Here is a 21,066-nt window from a genome sequence, read left to right as displayed (position 1 = left end):
TATGATGCCCGTAGATGGTTTTGATTCTTTCATAACATTTACTGATGATTCTCACATTATGGATATATCTATCCCATTAAGGATCGATCTGAGTCATAAGATAAATTTAAGATATTTAAGGCTGAAGTTAAAAATCAGTACAATTTAAGGATTAAAGTAGTGAGATCAGATTGTAGGGGAGAATATTATGGAAGATATGCTACTTATGGCCAAATTCCCGAACCTTTTGCTAAGTACCTCCGGGAAAATAGCATAGTAGCTCAACATTCAACACTGAGTGAACCTCAGCAAAATGGAGTAGTTGAAAGACGTAACCATACTCTTATAGATATGGTACGAAGTATGCTAAGTTACTCTAGTCTGCCGGCTAATTTATGGATGGAAGCTTTAAAGACAGCCGCACTTATACTTAATCGGGTTCCAAGTAAATTGGTACCTAAGACACCTTATGAATTATGGACAAGGAGAAAACCGACCTTAAATTATTTACGTGTGTGGGGCTGTCTTGCTGAAGCTAAAGTTTTCAATCCAAGTATTGGGAAATTAGACCTAAGACTGTCAGTTTTCATTTTATTGGTTACCCTGACAGATCAAAGGGGTATCGATTTTATTATCCAAATAAGTTTACTAAGTTTGTTGAGACAAGACATGATGTGTTCTTAGAAAGTGATGAGATCAAGGGGAGCGCCGAGCCCAGGAAAATAGGTCTCGAGGAAAAACGAGTTTATGTTCTGTCACCTATTGTCCAAGAGACTGTTTTTCCAGTGCCTTCAGTGGTTACACCTTCAGTTGAAAATATTATTGATGCACCTCCAATTGAGGTGGTTGCACCTTCAGTAGACAACACTGTTGTTGCAACTCCAATTGAGGACTCTGTAATTTCTAATGCAACACCTAATGAAGAGCCTCAGCAACCCCCTATAGTAACTAATGAACCTATTAGAAGATCATAGCGGGAAAGAAGATCAGCAATCTCGAGCGACTCCAAATGTTGTTGAGGCCGCATCAACCAGTGCCTTGGAACTCCACCAAGGACACATCTTCTGACACACTGAACGAATTTTGGTCGTCGCCCCGCCGATGGAAGCAAAGGAAAGAGACCGGCGTGACCACACATAGTAGAACTCGAGTAAAGGCACCCGAATAGATCATCCAACGTCGTCAGCACTGCCGCCGGCGACGAGGAAAGCAAACCCACTAAAGGGGATGAGCAAAACTTCCCCCTTTTCGCAAAAAGAGGAAGTAAACTAACCTCAAATCCGCCGACCCAGTGACCTCCTTGAAGGTGAACCGTTCCGTCCCCTGCTACAGGAGACAGAGGCGACTCAAAGGCGATTAGCTTCCCACTGCTGATTCGGCCGGCCCCCTCGCCTCCGACGGCCTCGTCGGCGTTGGAGGAGGAGGGTGGCCCAACCGTCGGTGTCTGGCTTGTAGATTACTAGGTAGCTTAGATAGATCTACCAGTTAGCTTGCTAGGTTACTAGGGTAGGGTTCCTGGTGGAGATGGTGTGGTGTCCACCGGTGTTTTTGGCTCTCCAATGCAAAGCTGGTGAAGGAGACGACGACGGCGTTGGCATCTTCAAGGTCGCAGTTCCAAACTCTTAACATAAGATATTATCAAGGGGCAACCGTAAGTGTTCACATTGCAGTTGAATAACAGTAATAAGAAAATAGCCGTGCATATTACCTCGAGTATCACACTTCCTTAAAGACGTCCCAACAATGACAGCTAAATCATTCAAGTAACAATGTTCAAGAAAAGGACCCCACTAACACTATTTCTAAATCGTAAGTCTGTTTTCGAATCAATTTGAATGACCATATTGTTTATAATTAATGCAAAAAATGATATCACAACATGAATATATTATCTTAATTTTAGTTTTCTAAAAAGGCTCAACATTTTGAATGTACTTGTTCAGCATCTCATGTGAAAATGTTGGAACAATATATTCAAATTATTGAACTGAGTTCTGAAAAATATTGATGTATCTTATAATTTTGAGTGCATGTAAGTGCATAAAATCATAAATCAATAAACATAACAAATGAAGAATAGGTACTAGAAAAAAATGCACAACTAGAAATACGAAAAAGAAAAAAAAAACACACCATGGTGGGCCATGGCCCTTTGTTGTTGGGCCATGTTGCGTTGATGTTTAAGGGTTCCTTTGGAACAAATGATTTTTAAAGGAATTTTATAAGATTCTAATCATATAGAATTTTAAAATTCCTATAGAATGCCTTAATTCATAGGAATTTTTTTTTGGAGGAAATCTAACATGAGCTTCAACCTCTTGAAAGATTTCCTTTGTGTCTTTATCTATCCTCAAATTCTTATATTTTTTTTACGCTCCATCCAAACTACTATTCCTGTAATTTTACTGTGTTTTTCATTCCTAAAGATTCAAGAAGATAGACAACTTCAATCCTACCTTTTTTTCTATTTATGTATTTTGGGCAATACACACAACAGGTAGCCCAGGCGGCGCCGGAGCGATTTCCTTCCCGCCTTGTAGGATTATCAATCTATATATAGTATTTGCCGTCCATTCTTTCAATCCTCGCTGAGCCACGTCAGCATCAAAACGTGAGCTGTCCGTTCAAGCCAGCAACGAAGGAGATCGAGTGAATGAATACACAGCGTCCCGATTCTTCTTCTTCTTCCTCCCAGCTCTGCTACATCCGCTCTGCTCACCCTTGCCACTCCCGCCACCACACCGCCTCCAGCATCGGCACCGCTTCCTCCCCCACCACCTCCCCACCCCTCTCCGCCCTGCCTCCTCCCCCTTCCGCAGATGGTGGCGGCGGCCCCCTCCTGTCCTATGCGAGATCTTTTGGTCGCCACCGCGTCCACCTAACTTGGCGCCAACACCGCCTCCCCAACCATCACAGCCGAATTCCGCTGGCGTTCAGCCTCTCCTCTGCCCTCTTCCTCCATCATGGCAGACGCCTGCCTCGGCCGCATCCCCATCCTATCCCAAACCAAATCCCCATTCTATCTCCAATCATATCCAGTGTGGTTCCCTCGGGGTCGATCTCTAGAGTTGCCTATATAAAGGCAGCTGCCACCACCGATTGGAGGGGCGGGCGTAGAGGGGGATAACGGGCGAAACCCTGTTGCTGCCGCTGCCCATTGGAAGAGCAGGCCGAAGGTCCTGCCGCCATGGAGTCCGGTCGCCAAGAGCTTCTGTTGCTGTCGAGCCGCCACAATTGTTGCTGGGCAGTGATGGAGTTCGAGGCGCTCTGCATGGCCCGCCTCGAGCGGTTCAAGGTCCAGGTGCTCCCCTCGCTTGGTGCTTTGGATTTGGTAACGGCGGGTGCTTGTGGTGTGCCTGGGTTTAGCTTTTGTCGGGGGGAGAGGTGTCGTAAGCTGGTGTTTTAGCTTGCAAGGTGCTGGATGTGTTGCCAATGATCAAGCATTTTGCATCGGCCGAGTGGGAAAATTGAGATAAATTTGTACATTTCCCTTCACAGGTTTATGAATTTGCACGAGCTGATTGGCCCAGTGATTTGGAGTTCTGTTGATTGCGATGCTTTGACTGGACACCATTTTGCTCGATCTGTTTGTGCCTAACTGAAGGTTTACTAGTGGGTATAGAGCTCACGGTGGTAGTTTAAATGCAGATAGGTGTTGGAGATTTTGAAATTTGTTTGGTTGGCGAGCCAAATTGGACTGTGTTCAATCGGCTCTGCCTTCGGTTGAGGTGATTTAGATTATGCGCTTGTTGACTTGAGTCCGTGTCCTTTGGTTACTGGTGTTGGTTGGACAATAGCTGATGATAGTGTGATAGGCTCTAGGTATGGATTTGCAGCATCAGAAGTGATGTAGCTACCTGATCACTAGGAATCAAGGACTGGAAATGAAAAATTGAGCCAAAAAAAAGGGAAAAACAAACCCTGGGCTTCTGTATGACATCAAATCTGATTTATCGGGCATGATAGTGTATTTGTTCAGTTCATGCTTTTTGTCTATCTGTGTTATCATTAGTCACTTATGGCACATTTTTATACTCCGCCTGTAGCTTGCTAGAGAAGACTGCTTGGAACTTAGACAGGAAGACAGCGACCTTCTCGAGTACTCCAATGCAAAATTGGGTCGTGTCACTCGCTATCTTGGATTTCTTGCCGACAGAACTTGAAAATTAGGTAAGCATAACATCTCTTTTTCATGTGTTTCAGTAAACTGAAGCAGAAGCCTTGATTATGCTATTAATCTATTATTGGATTATTGAGGGAGCACCATTGATCATCCACGGAACTATATTTTGTTCTTTGTTTTGCCTTGGTTCATCTTGATTATGTTAGTCTTCACAATGTTTTCTTTCCTTGGATTAGTAAGATGGGGTTTAAAGGACTCTTAGAACATGTTAAATACTTCCAGTGAAATTTAGTTGATTAGCAACTCTCATACTTCCACACTCGTGCTCTCATTTGAGTTATCATCTTTGTGTTTTATATTATTTTTCTTCGTTTCCTGATATTTCTACTTTAGATCAAGCTGCCCTTGAGACTGAAGCTAGAATCTCTCCCTTGATTCACGAGAAGAAAAGGCTTTCAAAGACCTGTTAACCTTGAAAGGTACACCACTATGTTCCTTACTGCTCTGCTTGCACATATGCTTTACTTTGGTGTATTTTTAGTGTTCGGAATAAATGAATAGTTGTCAACATCTTGTAGGCAATGTCAAAGTGTTTTGTCGTAGCAGACCACTATTTGAAGATGAGGGTCCATCAGTGGTAGAGTTTCCAGATGATTTTACTATCCGTGTAAACACTGGAGATGAGTCTTTAACCAATCCTAAGAAGGATTATGAGTTTGATAGGGTATATGGACCCCACATTTGTCAAGGTAAGAATGGTGGAGTGGGGTTCTCATATATCCATATAGCAAGGTAAAGAGCTCACTGTTTTCTCCTCCCTTTAACCCTTCAGTTCCCTTGACTATGCCAGTGTACCGAAGAACAAACACATAGAATCCGAACAGGGATTGAGATCCATCCAAGCTTCAATTTGTTTTTTCATTTTTTACCCAGGGAAAAAAGGAAAAAAAAAGACTAGAAAAACTATCTTTTTACTACAGCTTACTATATGTCGGATTTCAGAGCAGAGAGCAGAGAGCATAGATCTGTTAGTCTTTTGAGAAACTGGATGTTTCAATTGACCAACAATACTGAAAATAAGAAAATAAATCTCTCATAGTTTAGTATGTCAGAACCTTCTAAATTATAGTGATTATTTTAGAGTTCACCTCCACTGGCGTGAGCTGCAGACATATTTTCTATTCTATGTCAAGCTAATGTTGTGATTGGTTTGTCCATCATCAAGCATACATTCAATTAGTTAACAGCTGAATTGTGAACTTATAACATTTCACCCAATAATTTTTTTCTCTGCTCATATGAAACAAAGTAGTAAGGCAATATTGTTTACCCTAACTGAAATTTACAATCTCCCGCCCCATCAATTATCATTTTAGCTAACTTTTCATATACCATGTACAGTTCATGAAGATGAACAATGTAAGAGATCAGACGAAAACATGGAACTAAAACTGACATGTTCACTGTGAGACGTTTAGGTAGCAGAGAAGTCAACACTCAATTAAATGGCAACAATCTCAGCCTGTTTTATTATACTGCAAAGGTCATAACAATACATCTGTTTCAAATTTTTATGTTCCTGCTCATCAATATGTTTATGTTCCATGCGCTTGAACTTAACTTAGTTCTTTGTTTGGTCCTACCACTGCCATTGCTTACAATTTACATTAGCTCCAAAATCCTTCAAAAGAATGTAGCAATGCTGCTTCTCTTTTTTTTTTACCCTTTCTTTATTCTACTACCAGATTCAATTAAATGTTGACAACAATAGCTTTAAACAAATGGCTATAGCGGTGATGATCATTGATACTTTAGACGGTATGATTTCCGTTACAAATTGTCTCTTGCATTTAACTTACAAATTTACTGGTATGACTGGTCTGTTAATGCCACTTTGTAAACTAAAACTATATCAATGGAAATTACAAAAATATCAGTGAATAAAACCTTGCATGCCAATTAAAAGGTGTCATACATAGGACTACATCCGTCGACCATTGCCTTATCAGTAAGTTTAGCACATAAATCTTTTAAATTGGTACTAAACCATATACACAGGCCATAAGGCGCGGCAATTGCCGCGCGCCAAACTTCTAGTTTCGAATCGAAATTGAGTCCAAAACCAAACCGAAAACGTGCTGCATATATATAGATATAAAGATAGAGATCTGAGAGGGGGAAAACGGAACTGAAGTGGTTTCTCGGCGAGATCCCTCGGGAGGGAGGTATCGTCGTCTACTCGTACCATGGGGCTGCTGGCGCTCCAGCGGCTCATGTCCCTGCAGCGCGACCGGCAGCGGCGTCACCGGCAAATCCGAGTCCAGAGTAAGCCCCCCTAGCAGCTCTCTCGCCCCTAGCCCTCTGTTCTGTTATGTGCATCTTCCGGGTCCGGCATCTCATCTGTAACTTGTTCAAAATCATCTTTTGCAACGGGACTCGGTCGCTGTTTTCTTCAATTCATGAAAAAAAAATCATATTTTTATTTGTGTCCGCAGTAACTGGTTCATATAAAATGATGTGAGCTGGCTACCAAACTTTTATTTGTTTGAGCTTATTAAAAAAATCACTTTGGTGTTCAATTTCAGGTTGCTAGGTTCCCAACCGAGCTCCGTTTAGCCCCCTATCTTCATTTATTGGGTACAACAATGGGTTTTTTATTTTGTCTTTTAGTTTTTGCGAACATAGGCGCGTGTTCACAGTTAGTGGAGGTAATTAGTTAGTGTCCTTTCTCCCCCGTCTGTTTTCTCTCCGTGATTGCGTCTCCCATACGCGTCTGTCGTTGTTCAAATTTCTCATCAGTAAGCAGTGAGAAATTTCAGGTGGGTTTACACCCTCAGTTATTAATTCCTTCAAAAAAACTGAATTTGGGAGAAGTCAAGATGTTGTTGCCTTTTCTGCTTGAGTTCATTTAGATGTATTCATGTCTGGCCGTCTGGGATGGGCTATCATAACCATGGTTGTTGGGTTGCAGATGGATCCATTGCTTCAGTGGATAAAAGAAAGGGCTCCCCCTGTCAACAAGATGGTGATTCTCAAGCTGCCAAAATAATGATATGTTCAATCCCAGACCTTCCTGAGGTACGACTCCACAAAATTCCGATGATGTAAGCTTAGATTGCAAGCATAATATCGCCATGACTGCTCTAACCATGACACTAATTCTTGGGGCTATGCTAGCTAAATATTATATATAAACAGAGAACAGATCTCCTAGTACCGCAATGGGTCGGTCCTACACTCCTAAATTTAGTTGCTTGGCTTTGTTGTTACTGTTGCATCTTTCATCTGAAAAAAGACCCCTATTGGCTATTGCAGCTTTAACTCCAGCAGAGAACTGTGTCATTTTTTTTCCAAGAAAAGAACTGTCTGTCATGAGGCTTAGATCCACTGTTATCTTTATAGAAGTAAACTTCGTATAAAGTAAACTTCCTAGAGTTATTTTAGTTTCTCTCAAGGTAGCAGTGGCTTGTTCCTCTATTGCTGTGATTACTGTGCATGCTCTATATGTTTTCCAGAGCCCTAAATGCGCAACTTATCTTAGTCTCTTCGACATCTATTACATGCCATCCTCGTCTAGCTCAACCCCATACACTATTTTATCTATGAACGGTATGCCCAAAAATTACCTCCACTTTTCAGGTATAGATTCATTTCGTTCTTCACTATGTCACCACTCTTCCAAGCGTCCAAAGCCTGAGTGTATATCCACCAAAAAGAGTAGAATGCACTGTCGGTCCTTAAACTTGTCATGGAGTGCCATCTAGGTCTATGAACTTTGAAAATGCTGATTTGGGTTTTTAAACTTGTTAAAAGTGTCATTCAAGTCCAAAATACCCAACGTACTCCTCTTGTTGCAACTGAAGGGTATTTGAGGTATTTTGGACCTGGATGACACATTTGTTTAAGGACCTCAATCTTCATTTTCAAAGTTCATGGTCCTAGGTGACACTGCATGACAAGTTTAAGGACTGCCCATGCATATTACTCTAAGATGAGGTACACGACTTGATGCTGTTTGATACACTTTTCCCTAAATGTCTAATAAAGATATACAATTTACTCTTAAGCAAACTCTTAACACATGGTCTCCCACCTTGAGCTGTCCACTTCGCAGATTCTGGAGATATGCGACTGCGATATTACCAGCCTTTCCAGAGGGAACAGTTACAATAGCAGCTCCACCAGAATCTTTAATCCTCCAGATTGGAAGTAGTCATGTAGTGCTTGTTGTTAAGCATATTGAGATTGCAATCATATTTTCCCCATAAATACATATGAAGCATGTCTTTAAGCCTAGAGTTTGTCAAATTACTGTCAGCCACCTTTGTATTGATGCACTTGCAATAAATTTTAAGACTGTCTCTAGCTTCCCGAGGAGGTACAATGTGATAAGATGGTTGCATTTTAGGTTCCCCAATGGCCATTAGGCCTGGCAGGCATCATTAAGCCCCATTTTCCCCAAATTCCAACAACTGTAACTTGCCATCTCCAACATAAGCAATCAGAAGGCGTGCCAAGTATGCATGATTAGAACAGAAATAGAGTCACTCCCAACCATGTCAAGTATGCATATTCATTCGAGAAGAATGTGAAAAAGGGTCAGTCTTGATAACTTAGCACAAGTGGGATGCTTTAGTCTTATGCTGCTATAGCGTTGTGCTGTAACCAAGCTCCTGTGTGCATTGATTGGCATATTTGTTCTGGGGTAAATTTTTTGAACAAATGGATTGATCTTTCCACTGGCTTCACAATTCATGCTAGAGCATTGATATTGTTATTGTGCTACCTAAATCCAGACAAATGACTGTTTAAATGGCATGTTATTCCATGATGTTTTTTTGTTTATATGATCTTTTTGATCTATTATTTCTTCTATCCAAGTTGCCAAGGGTTTATGTCTTATATTACACTGTAATTGGCTAAACTGTTTGATTCTAGTTTCATCTGCTTCCTTTTGTTTAAATATTTAGGTATACTATTTGTACGCTATGCATTAGTTACATATTTAGTTCCTTTTCTTTTCTATTTTGACCTATTTATATAACAAGCTATTGCACAATAGAGCATCATCTTGCACATTTTGGTTGAAACCTCTTCTTTTTCCCCCTCAGAATGAAAATAATAACATTTTAATGGAAAAGCTTTGTTACGCAATGCTCATATTACCTAGACCTTGTGCAATCATGTGGCTTTACAATTTAATAGAAAAACTTCTCATTGTTGAACTTTGATCCTGTTTTTTTTTTCTTTTGCTCTGATGAAGTAACCATTTGGCTTTACAATCCCATTATTGAACTTTGATCCTATGCTTGGGCATGCAGGATGTCTGGCGCCATATACATTCCCTATTACCATTGCGTGATGCTGCTCGCGCTGCTTGCCAGTCTCGCGCCTTTCTACGTTCCTGGAGATGTCATCCCATCCTCACCTTGAATAGGAATATCCTTGGCTCAAATGCAACAAATGCGCGTCAAGAGGATTTCATCTGCAAAATTGATCGCATTCTGAGGAACCACTCAGGCATTGGCATTAAGATATTCAAGCTTCAATTATTTGGTATTTTCGATGCCTGTCCTTATCTGGACAGTTGGCTTCAGATTGCTGTTAAACCAGGGATTGAAGAACTCACCCTTGAGCTATGTAGTAGATGCAAGATAAAGTACAATGTCCCATGCTCACTTTTATCTGATGGGGTTCGAAACTCCATTCGGTATCTTCGACTTGGCTTTTGTGCCTTCCGTCCCACAGCTGAACTTGGCCCCCTGAGAAACCTAACTAGTCTGTCCCTGTATTTGGTTCGTGTTTCGGGGGAGGAGTTAGAGTGCTTTCTTTCCAACTCTCATGCTCTGGAGCAGTTGGACCTCAATGATTGCAAGGAGATAATTTGCCTGAAGATACCTTGCGTGCTGCAGCAACTCAGCTGCCTGAAGGTTTCTAGTTGCTTTAGGCTGCGTGTGATAGAGAGCAAAGCTCGAAATCTCTCCAGTTTTTGCCTTAGGGAAGACAGGGTAGAACACCTCTCACTTGGAGAAACATTGCAAATGAAGAACCTGAGCATGCACCGTTCAAACCTTGTCTGTTATGCTCGTACTGAGCTGCCGTCCAGTATGCCAAATCTTGAGGCTCTTAGCATTAGTTCGCATTATGAGGTATACTTGTCCGAAAACTTTAGTTGTTCTAGTGATATATGCACATCACAGTAGTCGTACCTTGTGTATAATTAATCTGAGACATTTTTATTATGCAGGGGGTCAATACACCAATGCTGCCTACCAAATTCCTGTTCCTCAAGCGCCTGACTATTTCTCTGGTTACTGGATGTACCTTTTGCCCATATTATGATTATTTTACTCTGGTTTCTTTCCTTGACGCTTCTCCTTCCTTGGAGACTTTGATCTTGGATGTAAGGCTGGCACTGTTCATTCCATCCTGCAAAGATATCTGGTCACTCTGATGAATCCATCTGTTAAATCTGTTAAATTCTGTCATTTTCATCTCCAGGTAGCGCAGGAACGTATGAAGCATGAGTCAGTTTTTGGAGGTTCGCCACAGTTGAGGCAGATGCCCGAACACCGCCATGGGTGCCTCAAGATTGTGAAGATCACAGGCTTCAGCTCTGCCAAGAGCTTGGTTGAGCTAACATGTTATATTCTTAAGAACGCAGTCTCACTTGAGTGTCTTACACTGGACACCATTTATGGTGCTAATAGGTGTTATTTAGCAAATTCTATTCTCATGGAATGCGATCCCATGAGTAAGGGTATTCTCATGGAAGCCACTAGAGCGGTCGCGGCTATCAGAACATACATTGAGGATAAAGTCCCCCCTGCAGTTAATCTGACTGTTCTGGAGCCCTGCAGCCGGTGCCATGCTGATGGAGGATTTTGAGTTTGAGGTGTTTAATAAGTTATCGTAATAGGTAATGTGTGATTATCTAATTTAATTTTAAATGAACCATGCTTTGTTTCTTATATTATTGGACCTGTTCATTGTTTATTGTAATACTCCTAGATACGACATGTAGGCTTTGTTTCTTGTATTATTGGACCTGTTCAATGCAGGGTTTAACTTTTCGACGGTTACCGCCGGGGACCAGTTTTCAGGGTCTAAATGGTTTTGTGAACCTTGGTTCAATGTTGAGTTTCCTTGATGACATATGTGGATTTTTGTTTCTGGATATTAGCTGGCATCATAAATGGATTTATCTGATGATTGAATGTTTACTCGTTGTACAAAGTGTCTGTACAAACATCTTCCAGCTTATGAAATCTAGCAGGTGATTCATGGCATATGCGAAATCAGGACTATAGTGCAGATATAGCGATGTACCAAACTCAAACAAAACCAACATTATTGTGTATGTAACCTGGACTTTTGAAAAGGTTTATCCTTGCATCTGGCTGGCCGCCAACATCAAGGGTGTGTTTGGTTGTCCGCATGAGGTTTTGTAGAGCTGCATCGTATATCCTGGATGAGAGGAAGCAGGTTGAGGGGATCCGTATTCTAGAAAAGAAGTGTGTTTGGTTGGTTGGATGAGCTGATGCAGGTTAAATTTGAGTTTGTGTTTGGTAGGCTGAATCTGAAGCTGTATGAAGGAGCTCGCTGTCGCTGACGAGTGGACCCAGCTGCATCCGGTGAGCCAGGACGGCAGCTACGGCCGAATCGGACGCACGCACGGATGCAGCATCCAACCGTATGCCTGCACCCGCGCGTGCAAAGCTGGTCTGATCATTCACCCATCCAAACATCCATCTCAATCATCCTGTACGCTGAACGCTGCACCCGCAGATGCATGCACGCGCGGAAGCACGCATCCAAACACCCCCCAAATGAGCGCTACCTGCTTGTAAGTATAGCCATTGTATTGGGGTAAAATCCAAAAATAGACAACATACCACAAATATTTGAAGATATTCGGAACATTGGTTAATGTTATTTTGTTTTGGCCCTAAAACATAGCATGTTCATTTGAAGATATTCGGAACATTGCTTAATGTTATTTTGTTTTGGCCCTAAAACATAAGCATGTTTCATCCAAAAAGAGAGAGAAAAGGTCCACATTCCAACATTCAAGTACGATCTGAGTTCCTTAAAAAAACCTGTGACATGAGATTGTTTTCCAACCCGCAACTCCAAAACGATCTAGAAAAGGACCCTGCAGTACAAAAACCAGATCAATTTACCCTTCACTAGTTTACAGAGGTGGTTCTGGTGTGACGTGGCGTCTAAGTATCGCTGACTCAGCAAAGTTCACTTGGGATAAGTAAAAAAAAGAAAAGAATTCGCCGTGGCCCACTTGCCACGCGCCTTTTCTTCTCTGCGTGCACACAAAGCCAGGCTAGCAGACTCGGCTTGCCTGCTGCAGGGCCTCGCCGACGGCCAATGCCCACCACCTCCTCTCTCAATCTGGCTCCTCTTCCTTCTCTTTCTTTCACCATCTCTCCATTTTCTCGCAAGCTATGGACGCTAGTAGTACTCCAATGAAACAAGAGTGAATTGAACTTGATGGCATGCTCTCCATCCCATCCCCGATTTTCCACTTGTCAGTTTTCAGTAAACAGGATTGCTGGATCTATCGCAGCTCAGGCCATGCTTGTCTTACCGATTGCCCGTTAATTGTTGGCTCCAAATGTGTTTGGATTTGGGCTGTACAGAGTGACTAAACAGCCATGAAAGAAACTTGCATGCGGTGCACAGGTTTCACTTTTCAGTGCTCACTGAACTGAAGGAAGGTTCCAACAACCTTCGCCTGATTGTCCATTTCATCCGCCTAAGCGTGCATGCTCAAGTCCTCGATGGCAGAGGTGCACATCTAGATCAACGGTGGTCCGATAGCCTGTGAATAATCTAGATCAATGCAGGTTGGCCGGGGCAAAAGGATATCCGTATCCTGAATGAGGTTGGGATCAGCTGGAGCTCCCTGGGAACTGCATGTAGTTCGCATTGGCTTCATCACCATATGCTGGTTGGATTGATTGACCATATGCTGGTTGGATTGATTGTTGGATACCAGCCTTGTTGTATGCCTTAATTTCTTGCAGGGCTCTGACCATATGAAGCCGGTGCTTGCTAACCCTGCTGTGGGTAACTTCACTACTCTGCTGAGCACTGCATACCCATCAGGTCCAGCAGGTGCCCCATATGTTTGACCATAAGCAGGAGGTTGCCCAGATAGTGGCGTGATTTTTTTGATTTAGCCCTTTTGTAAAGCACTTTTTACAAATGGATCCTTGAGCAAACGTTTTTTCAATAATAGGCTTTTTTACATGGAGCTATAGCACGGCGCTATGATCTTTGACCTTTTGCGCCGTGACTTTTGGCGCTGTGATAGTTGTCACGCACATTGTTTTGTGTTGGACTTGTAGAATCCTACGTGGCAAGTAGGTCATGGTGTTGTGCTATTCAACAATAGCGCCAATGGTCATCGTAAATTGGATCAATTCTTGAAAAACGTATATCTAAGAATCTATTTGCAAATATAGTTTCACAAAAGGGCCAAATCGGAAAATTTTCATGATGGTGGCTTATAAGATGCAGGAGGTGGTGCCCGGCACGCGCCATCCCCAGCCGGTGCACCTCTTGGCGGGTGTCCATGGCCAGGCTGGGCTTGCAAATGTGGCTTCCCACTGTACTGTGAAGCTGTGCCATGACCCCGGAGGCTGCTAATTTTGCGGACCATATCCACCAGATTGAGTTGTACATCTTGAAAATGTCTGTATAACAAAGCATGTTAGGAACCAAGAATGAAAACTAAATAACAGACATAGCACCAAATATTGCGGTTCCAAACTCTCTCTTTTTTTTTTGCGAAAGGGGAAATATATTAATAAAGTAGCACAGTACATCTCCAGTTACATAAAGGACCTTAAGAAAAAGGAAAATTACAAAGAAGCCCTTGAAGGTCCTATCCATCTTCTTCCATAGCTCTGATCCCTTTAGCCGCAGCGCAAGCGAATCGAAGACATATCCTCTTGCTTCATCGATGAGGGACTCCAAACATTGTTAAGGCCGCATCAACCAGCGCCTTGGAACTCCACCCAAGACACATCTTCTGACACATTGAACGAATTTCGCCCGTCGCCCCGCCGATGGAAGCAAAGGAAAGAGATCGGCGTGACCGCACACAGTAGAACTCGAGTGAAGGTGTAAGACCCCAATCCCGGGTTCTCCTGTACCTCCAGTATCAATATCTGGATTAAATAGCTGATACACACAATATAATAGTTGTAGTATCACAGTCAAACTTTGTACATAATTATTAAGATTACAGAGTATAAAATGTTACAAATCATAGCGTATACATTACAAACCTGGCCGAACAGTCAACTAAAACACAGCGGAGAGCAGAGACCTAAGCCACAAGCAGCTAGGGTGCGAACGTGACTTCTAAGACTACTCCTCATCCTCGCCTTCACCTCCGGCGAAGTCGGCATTAGCTTCCTCATCTGAATGACAGCAAGAGTGAGTACGGAAGGTACTCAGCAAGCCCTATACTACTTCAAGGTGTCGATAGATGCATAAAGGCGGGGGGTGTAATTCAAGGATAATGCTTTACGGTTTAGTTTTAAGCGTAAAACGGTTTATGTAGGTATCCAATTGTATTATCTAGGATTAACTTTAAAATAGTTTAAACAGTTCAAAACCAGGTAATAAGCTATATCTGGAGGTTTCGATCCTGCGAGGGGCTACACCTCACTCTGCAGTCCCTTTCATCACATCTGGTATACCTCTAGTACCACACAGATCCTAGTGGATTTAGCCAGCAACCTCATCACACGGACATCTAGTCCACACACTCACTCATCAAGATACACGCACCTAGAGTCTAGTCAATGCCGTTGCTGCTTTTGCATGTCCATGACCATGGACACGGCTATTCGAATAGGTTTACACTCTGCAGAGATTGTACAACTTTACCCACGCGATATACTCAGTCTCCAACCGTTGTAAGCGGAGGAACGATTCATACCGAGACACTCCAAACACCTTTCCTATCGAGCTTTTCTACAAGATTTACCTCAAAGCACCAGAGTCCATGTACTGAAGGCCAATCCCCTTTTTAAGCCTAGGCCGGTACTAGAAACCTCCAAACAGAGGGACAGATGACCACTTGACTGCTCACTGCTCTCAGGCTCCTAGTATGATGCTCAACTCAGTCTGGGGAAGGAGAAATAAAGTTTTATCTATTCAGGACGCATAGTTGCATGGGGTGGTTAGGCCAGACAACGCAATGACGAGTGGCTACCACATGAACAGTACAAGGGCCAACTAAACAGAAACCTGGGTCGCATGAACAGTACTGGCTGGGCCGAATTAGCGTCGGATTGGGCCAGGTCCGGCTGGATGGATCGGGCCGGGCTTGGTCTATACAGTGTTGGGCTATATAGTTCTGGCCCACTCAGGTTTGGACTGGCTGGTTTAACGGGCTGCAGAGCTTGGCCGGCCCATTGGGGCGCGGACTTTGGTGGCTGGGCTGGCAGGCCAGCGGTGTGTGGGCCGAGCCACGGCTCACTCAGTCGGGCTGCACAGGCGCTAGAGCAGGCCCAACCACGCGCGCAGGCGTGCGCGCGGGCTCGCTGGCTAGTGGAGCGGCAAGGGGATCAGTCGGCGGTGAGCAATCGCAGGGGCGCCGGAGAGCTCACCGGAATAGCGCTCCCGACGAGGACTCACGACGACGAAGACCTGACGGGCATCTAGGCACTACGGGGAACTCGTCTAGAAGCTCGTCAACGGCAGCGGTGCTCGGGGCGGTGCCAGACGGCAGTCGGGGAAGACGATGGCGGCGCGGAGAATTTGGACTGCACCACCCCCAACTACGCGTGGTCGACCCGCACGGAAAAGGGGCCTAGAACTCCTGGGCTACTCGGCACGAAGGCCGGACCACACACAAGGGCATATGCGCGCCGGCGACGACTATGGCACGGCGGCGGAGGACCCAACGCACGGCTGCACGGGTCGCGCGAAGAGAGAGCATGCTAACGACAACCCGCTAGTTAGGAGGGTGCGCGAGGGGACTGAGATGCTGACCGAGCTTGAAAACGGCTAGAAGCTGGACGGCGGTCGGCGAAGCGACGTCGAGCTGAACGGCTCAAGCCCACACAACAAAATAAGGTCACCTCCCTAGGGTTTGCTTGCGTTTCCCCATTTTCCTCTCGTTCGTAGCAGGGCAGAGTAGGTAGCCCCGCCCGGCGGCGCCGGAGCGATTTCCTTCGCACCTTGTATGATTCTCAATTTCGAATCGAAATTAAGTCCAAAACCAAACCAAAAACAGAGAGAGGGAGGTGCCGCATATATATGGATATAAAGATAGAGATCTGGGAGGGGGAAAACGGAACTGAAGTGGTTTCTCGGCGAGATCCCTCGGGAGGGAGGTATCGTCGTCTACTCGTACCATGGGGCTGCTGGCGCTCCAGCGGCTCATGTCCCTGCAGCGCGACCGGCAGCGGCGTCACCGGCAAATCCGAGTCCAGAGTAAGCCCCCCTAGCAGTTCTCTCGCCCCTAGCCCTCTGTTCTGTTATGTGCATCTTCCGGGTCCGGCATCTCATCTGTAACTTGTTCAAAATCATCTTTTGCAACGGGTTTTTTATTTTGTCTTTTTAGTTTTTGCGAACATAGGCGCGTGTTCATAGTTAGTGGAGGTAATTAGCTAGTGTCCTTTCTCCCCCTTCTGTTTTCTCTCCGTGATTGCATCTCCCATACGCGCCTGTCGTTGTTCAAATTTCTCACCAGTAAGCAGTGAGAAATTTCAGGTGGGTTTACACCCTCAGTTATTAATTCCTTCAAAAAAACTGAATTTGGGAGGAGATGTCAAGATGTTGTTGCCTTTTCTGCTTGAGTTCATTTAGATGTATTCATGTCTGGCCGTCTGGGATGGGCTATCATAACCATGGTTGTTGGGTTGCAGATGGATCCATTGCTTCAGTGGATAAAAGAAAGGGCTCGCCCTGTCAACAAGATGGTGATGGTGATTCTCAAGCTGCCAAAATAATGATATGTTCAATCCCAGACCTTCCTGAGGTACGACTCCACAAAATTCCGATGATCGAGGCTTAGATTGCAAGCATAATATCGCCATGACTGCTCTAACCATGACACTAATTCTTGGGGCTATGCTAGCTAGATATTATATATAAACAGAGAACAGATCTCCTAGTACCGCAATGGGACGGCCCTACACTCCTAAATTTAGTTGCTTGACTTTGTTTTTACTGTTGCATCTTTCATCTGAAAAAAGCCCCCTATTGGCTATTGCAGCTTTAACTCCAGCAGAGAACTGTCATTTTTTTTTCCGAGAAAAGAACTGTCTGTCATGAGGCTTAGATCCACCGTTATCTTTATAGAAGTAGACTTTCTAGAGTTATTTTAGTTTCTCTCAAGGTAGCAGTGGCTTGTTCCTCTATTGCTGTGATTACTGTGCATGCTCTATATGTTTTCCAGAGCCCTAAATGTGCAACTTATCTTAGTCTCTTCCACATCTATTACATGCCATCCTCGTCTGGCTCAACCCCATACACTATTTTATCTATGAACGGTATGCCCTCACATTACCTCCACTTTTCAGGTATAGATTCATTTCGTTCTTCACTATGTCACCACTCTTCCAAGCGTCCAAAGCCTGAGTGTATATCCACCAAAAGAGTAAAATGCACTGTCGGTCCTTAAACTTGTCATGGAGTGTCATCTAGGTCCATAAACTTTGAAAATGCAGATTTGGGTTTTTAAACTTGTTAAAAGTGTCATTCAAGTCCAAAATACCCAACGTACCCCTCTTGTTGTAACTGAAGGGTATTTGAGGTATTTTGGACCAAGATGACACATTTTTTTAATGACCTCAATCTTCATTTTCAAAGTTCATCGTCCTAGGTGACGCTGCATGACAAGTTTAAGGACTGCCCGTGCATACTACTCTCAGATGAGGTACAAGACTTGATGCTGTTTGATACACTTTTCCCTAAATGTCTAATAAAGATATACAATTTACTCTTAAGCAAACTCTTAACACATGATCTCCCACCTGGAGCTGTCCACTTCACAGATTCTGGAGATATGTGACTGCAATATTACCAGCCTTTCCAGAGGGAACAGTTACAATAGCAGCTCCACCAGAATCTTTAATCCTCCAGATTGGAAGTAGTCATGTAGTGCTTGTTGTTAAGCATATTGAAATTGCAATCATATTTTCCCCGTAAATACATATGAAGCATGTCTTTAAGCCTAGAGTTTGTCAAATTACTGTCAGCCACCTTTGTATTGATGCACTTGCAATAAATTTTAAGACTGTCTCTAGCTTCCCGAGGAGGTACAATGTGATAAGATGGTTGCATTTTAGGTTCCCCAATGGCCATTAGGCCTGGCAGGCATCATTAAGCCCCATTTTCCCCAAATTCCAACAACTGTAACTTGCCATCTCCAACACAAGCAATCAGAAGGCGTGCCAAGTATGCATGATTAGAACAGAAATAGAGTCACTCCCAACCATGTCAAGGATGCATATTCATTCGAGAAGAATGTGAAAAAGGGTCAGTCTTGATAACTTAGCATAAGTGGGATGCTTTAGTCCTATGCTGCTATAGCGTTGTGCTGTAACCAAGCTCCTGTGAGCATTGATTGGCATATTCCAATTATTTATTTTTTATTTTTTTTGCTCTGATGAAGTAACCATTTGGCTTTACAACCCCATTATTGAACTTTGATCCTATGCTTGGGTATGCAGGATGTCTGGCGCCATATACATGCCCTATTGCCATTGCGTGATGCTGCTCGCGCTGCTTGCCAGTCTCACGCCTTTCTACGTTCCTGGAGATGTCATCCGATCCTCACCTTGAATAGGAATATCCTTGGCTCAAATGCAACAAATGCGCGTCAAGAGGATTTCATCTGCAAAATTAATCGCATTCTGAGGAACCACTCAGGCATTGGCATTAAGATATTCAAGCTTCAATTATTTGGTATTTTCGATGCATGTCCTTATCTGGACAGTTGGCTTCAGATTGCTGTTAAACCAGGGATTGAAGAACTCACCCTTGAGCTATGTAGTAGATGCAAGATAAAGTACAATGTCCCATGCTCACTTTTATCTGATGGGGTTCGAAACTCCATTCAGTATCTTCGACTTGGCTTTTGTGCCTTCCGTCCCACGGCTGAACTTGGCCCCCTGAGAAACCTAACAAGTCTGTCCCTGTATTTGGTTCGTATTTCGGGGGAGGAGTTAGAGTGCTTTCTTTCCAACTCTCATGCTCTGGAGCAGTTGGACCTCAATGATTGCAAGGAGATAATTTGCCTGAAGATACCTTGCGTGCTGCAGCAACTCAGCTGCCTGAAGGTTTCTAGTTGCTTTAGGCTGCGTGTGATAGAGAGCAAAGCTCGAAATCTCTCCAGTTTTTGCCTTAGGGAAGACAGGGTAGAACACCTCTCACTTGGAGAAACATTGCAAATGAAGAACCTGAGCATGCACCGTTCAAACCTTGTCTGTTATGCTCGTACTGAGCTGCCGTCCAGTATGCCAAATCTTGAGGCTCTTAGCATTAGTTCGCATTATGAGGTATACTTCTCCTAAAACTTTAGTTGTTCTAGTGATATATGCATATCACAGTAGTCATACCTTGTGTATAATTAATCTGAGACATTTTATTATGCAGGGGGTCAATACGCCAATGCTGCCTACCAAATTCCTGTTCCTCAAGCGCCTGACTATTTCTCTGGTTACTGGATGTACCTTTTGCCCATACTATGATTATTTTACTCTGGTTTCTTTCCTTGACGCTTCTCCTTCCTTGGAGACTTTGATCTTGGATGTAAGGCTGGCACTGTTCATTCCATCATGCAAAGATATCTGGTCACTCTGATGAATCCATCTGTTAAATTCTGTCGTTTTCATCTTCAGGTAGCGCAGGAACGTATGAAGCATGAGTCAGTTTTTGGAGGTTCGCCACAGTTGAGACAGATGCCTGAACACCGCCATGGGTGCCTGAAGATTGTGAAGATCACTGGCTTCAGCTCTGCCAAGAGCTTGGTTGAGCTAACATGTTATATTCTTAAGAACGCAGTCTCACTTGAGTGTCTTACACTGGACACCATTTATGGTGCTAATAGGTGTTATTTAGGAAATTCTATTCTCATGGAATGCGATCCCATGAGTAAGGGTATTCTCATGGAAGCACCTAGAGCGGTCGCGGCTATCAGAACATACATTGAGGATAAAGTTCCCCCTGCAGTTAATCTGACTGTTCTGAAGCCCTGCAGCCGGTGCCATGCTGATGGAGGATTTTGAGTTTGAGGTGTATAATAAGTTATCGTAATAGGTAATGTGTGATTATCTAATTTAATTTTAAATGAACCATGCTTTGTTTCTTGGATTATTGGGCCTGTTCAATATTTATTGTAATACTCCTAGATGCGACATGTAGGCTTTGTTTCTTGTATTATTGGACCTGTTCAATGTTGAGTTTCCTTGATGACATATGTGGATTTTTGTTTCTGGATATAAGCTGACATCATAAGTGGATTTATCTGATGATTGAATGTTTACTCGTTGTACAAAGTGTTTGTACAAACATCTTCCAACTTATGAAATCTAGCAGGTGATTGATGGCATATGCGAAATCAGGACTATAGTGCAGATACAGTGATGTACCAAACTCAAACAAAAGCAACATTATTGTGCATGTAACCTGGACTTTTGAAAAGATTTATCCTTGCATCTGGCTTGCCGCCAACATCAAATGAGCGCTACCTGCTTGTAAGTATAGCCATTGTACTGGGGTGTTGGCCAGCAAGTTGGTTCTGCATATTTGTAGTGGCGGTATCATTTTGCAAATTCAACATAAAGATTTTGACACACTAGGCTATTAGTGTTCCTTCAAGCATATTTGAGATAATATGGCAAATCAACTACATATACCGAGAAATGGAAGCAGAAATATCAATAGGAGAGACCATATAGTATTAACTACATTGCCAAGCA

At 43.3% G+C, this 21,066-nt stretch overlaps 2 protein-coding genes across 2 annotated transcripts; both read left to right on the top strand.

Annotated features, from left to right (window-relative positions):
* Positions 1 to 2,669: 2,669 nt before the first annotated feature.
* LOC133896151 (uncharacterized) lies at positions 2,670 to 11,236 on the top strand. The gene is made up of 8 exons (XM_062336674.1): positions 2,670 to 3,280; positions 4,026 to 4,149; positions 4,496 to 4,581; positions 4,681 to 6,427; positions 7,074 to 7,180; positions 9,424 to 10,251; positions 10,350 to 10,505; positions 10,604 to 11,236. The coding sequence occupies exons 4-8, from the start codon at positions 6,349 to 6,351 to the stop codon at positions 10,988 to 10,990; spliced, it is 1,557 nt and encodes a 518-aa protein (XP_062192658.1). The 5' UTR covers positions 2,670 to 3,280; positions 4,026 to 4,149; positions 4,496 to 4,581; positions 4,681 to 6,348; the 3' UTR covers positions 10,991 to 11,236.
* Positions 11,237 to 15,696: 4,460 nt separating this feature from the next.
* Positions 15,697 to 20,604, top strand: LOC133896299 (uncharacterized). The gene is made up of 5 exons (XM_062336877.1): positions 15,697 to 16,573; positions 17,008 to 17,120; positions 18,817 to 19,644; positions 19,742 to 19,897; positions 19,987 to 20,604. Exons 1-5 carry the CDS (start codon positions 16,495 to 16,497, stop codon positions 20,371 to 20,373), a joined length of 1,563 nt encoding a protein of 520 aa, XP_062192861.1. The 5' UTR covers positions 15,697 to 16,494; the 3' UTR covers positions 20,374 to 20,604.
* Positions 20,605 to 21,066: the final 462 nt, after the last annotated feature.

Source organism: Phragmites australis, chromosome 16, assembly GCF_958298935.1.
Source record: "Phragmites australis chromosome 16, lpPhrAust1.1, whole genome shotgun sequence".
In the NCBI taxonomy this organism is placed as follows: domain Eukaryota; kingdom Viridiplantae; phylum Streptophyta; class Magnoliopsida; order Poales; family Poaceae; genus Phragmites; species Phragmites australis.
This window is presented reverse-complemented; position numbering and strand designations above follow the sequence as displayed.

Bases quoted from the DNA above. Each gene is read 5' to 3' on its own strand.
- LOC133896151 (XM_062336674.1), top strand. From the start codon at position 6,349: ATGGGGCTGCTGGCGCTCCAGCGGCTCATGTCCCTGCAGCGCGACCGG. The intron at 7,181-9,423 runs GTACGACTCCAC...TTGGGCATGCAG, and splicing joins CAATCCCAGACCTTCCTGAG to GATGTCTGGCGCCATATACA. The intron at 10,506-10,603 runs GTAAGGCTGGCA...TTTCATCTCCAG, and splicing joins TGGAGACTTTGATCTTGGAT to GTAGCGCAGGAACGTATGAA.
- LOC133896299 (XM_062336877.1), top strand. From the start codon at position 16,495: ATGGGGCTGCTGGCGCTCCAGCGGCTCATGTCCCTGCAGCGCGACCGG. The intron at 19,645-19,741 runs GTATACTTCTCC...TTTATTATGCAG, and splicing joins GCATTAGTTCGCATTATGAG to GGGGTCAATACGCCAATGCT. The intron at 19,898-19,986 runs GTAAGGCTGGCA...TTTCATCTTCAG, and splicing joins TGGAGACTTTGATCTTGGAT to GTAGCGCAGGAACGTATGAA.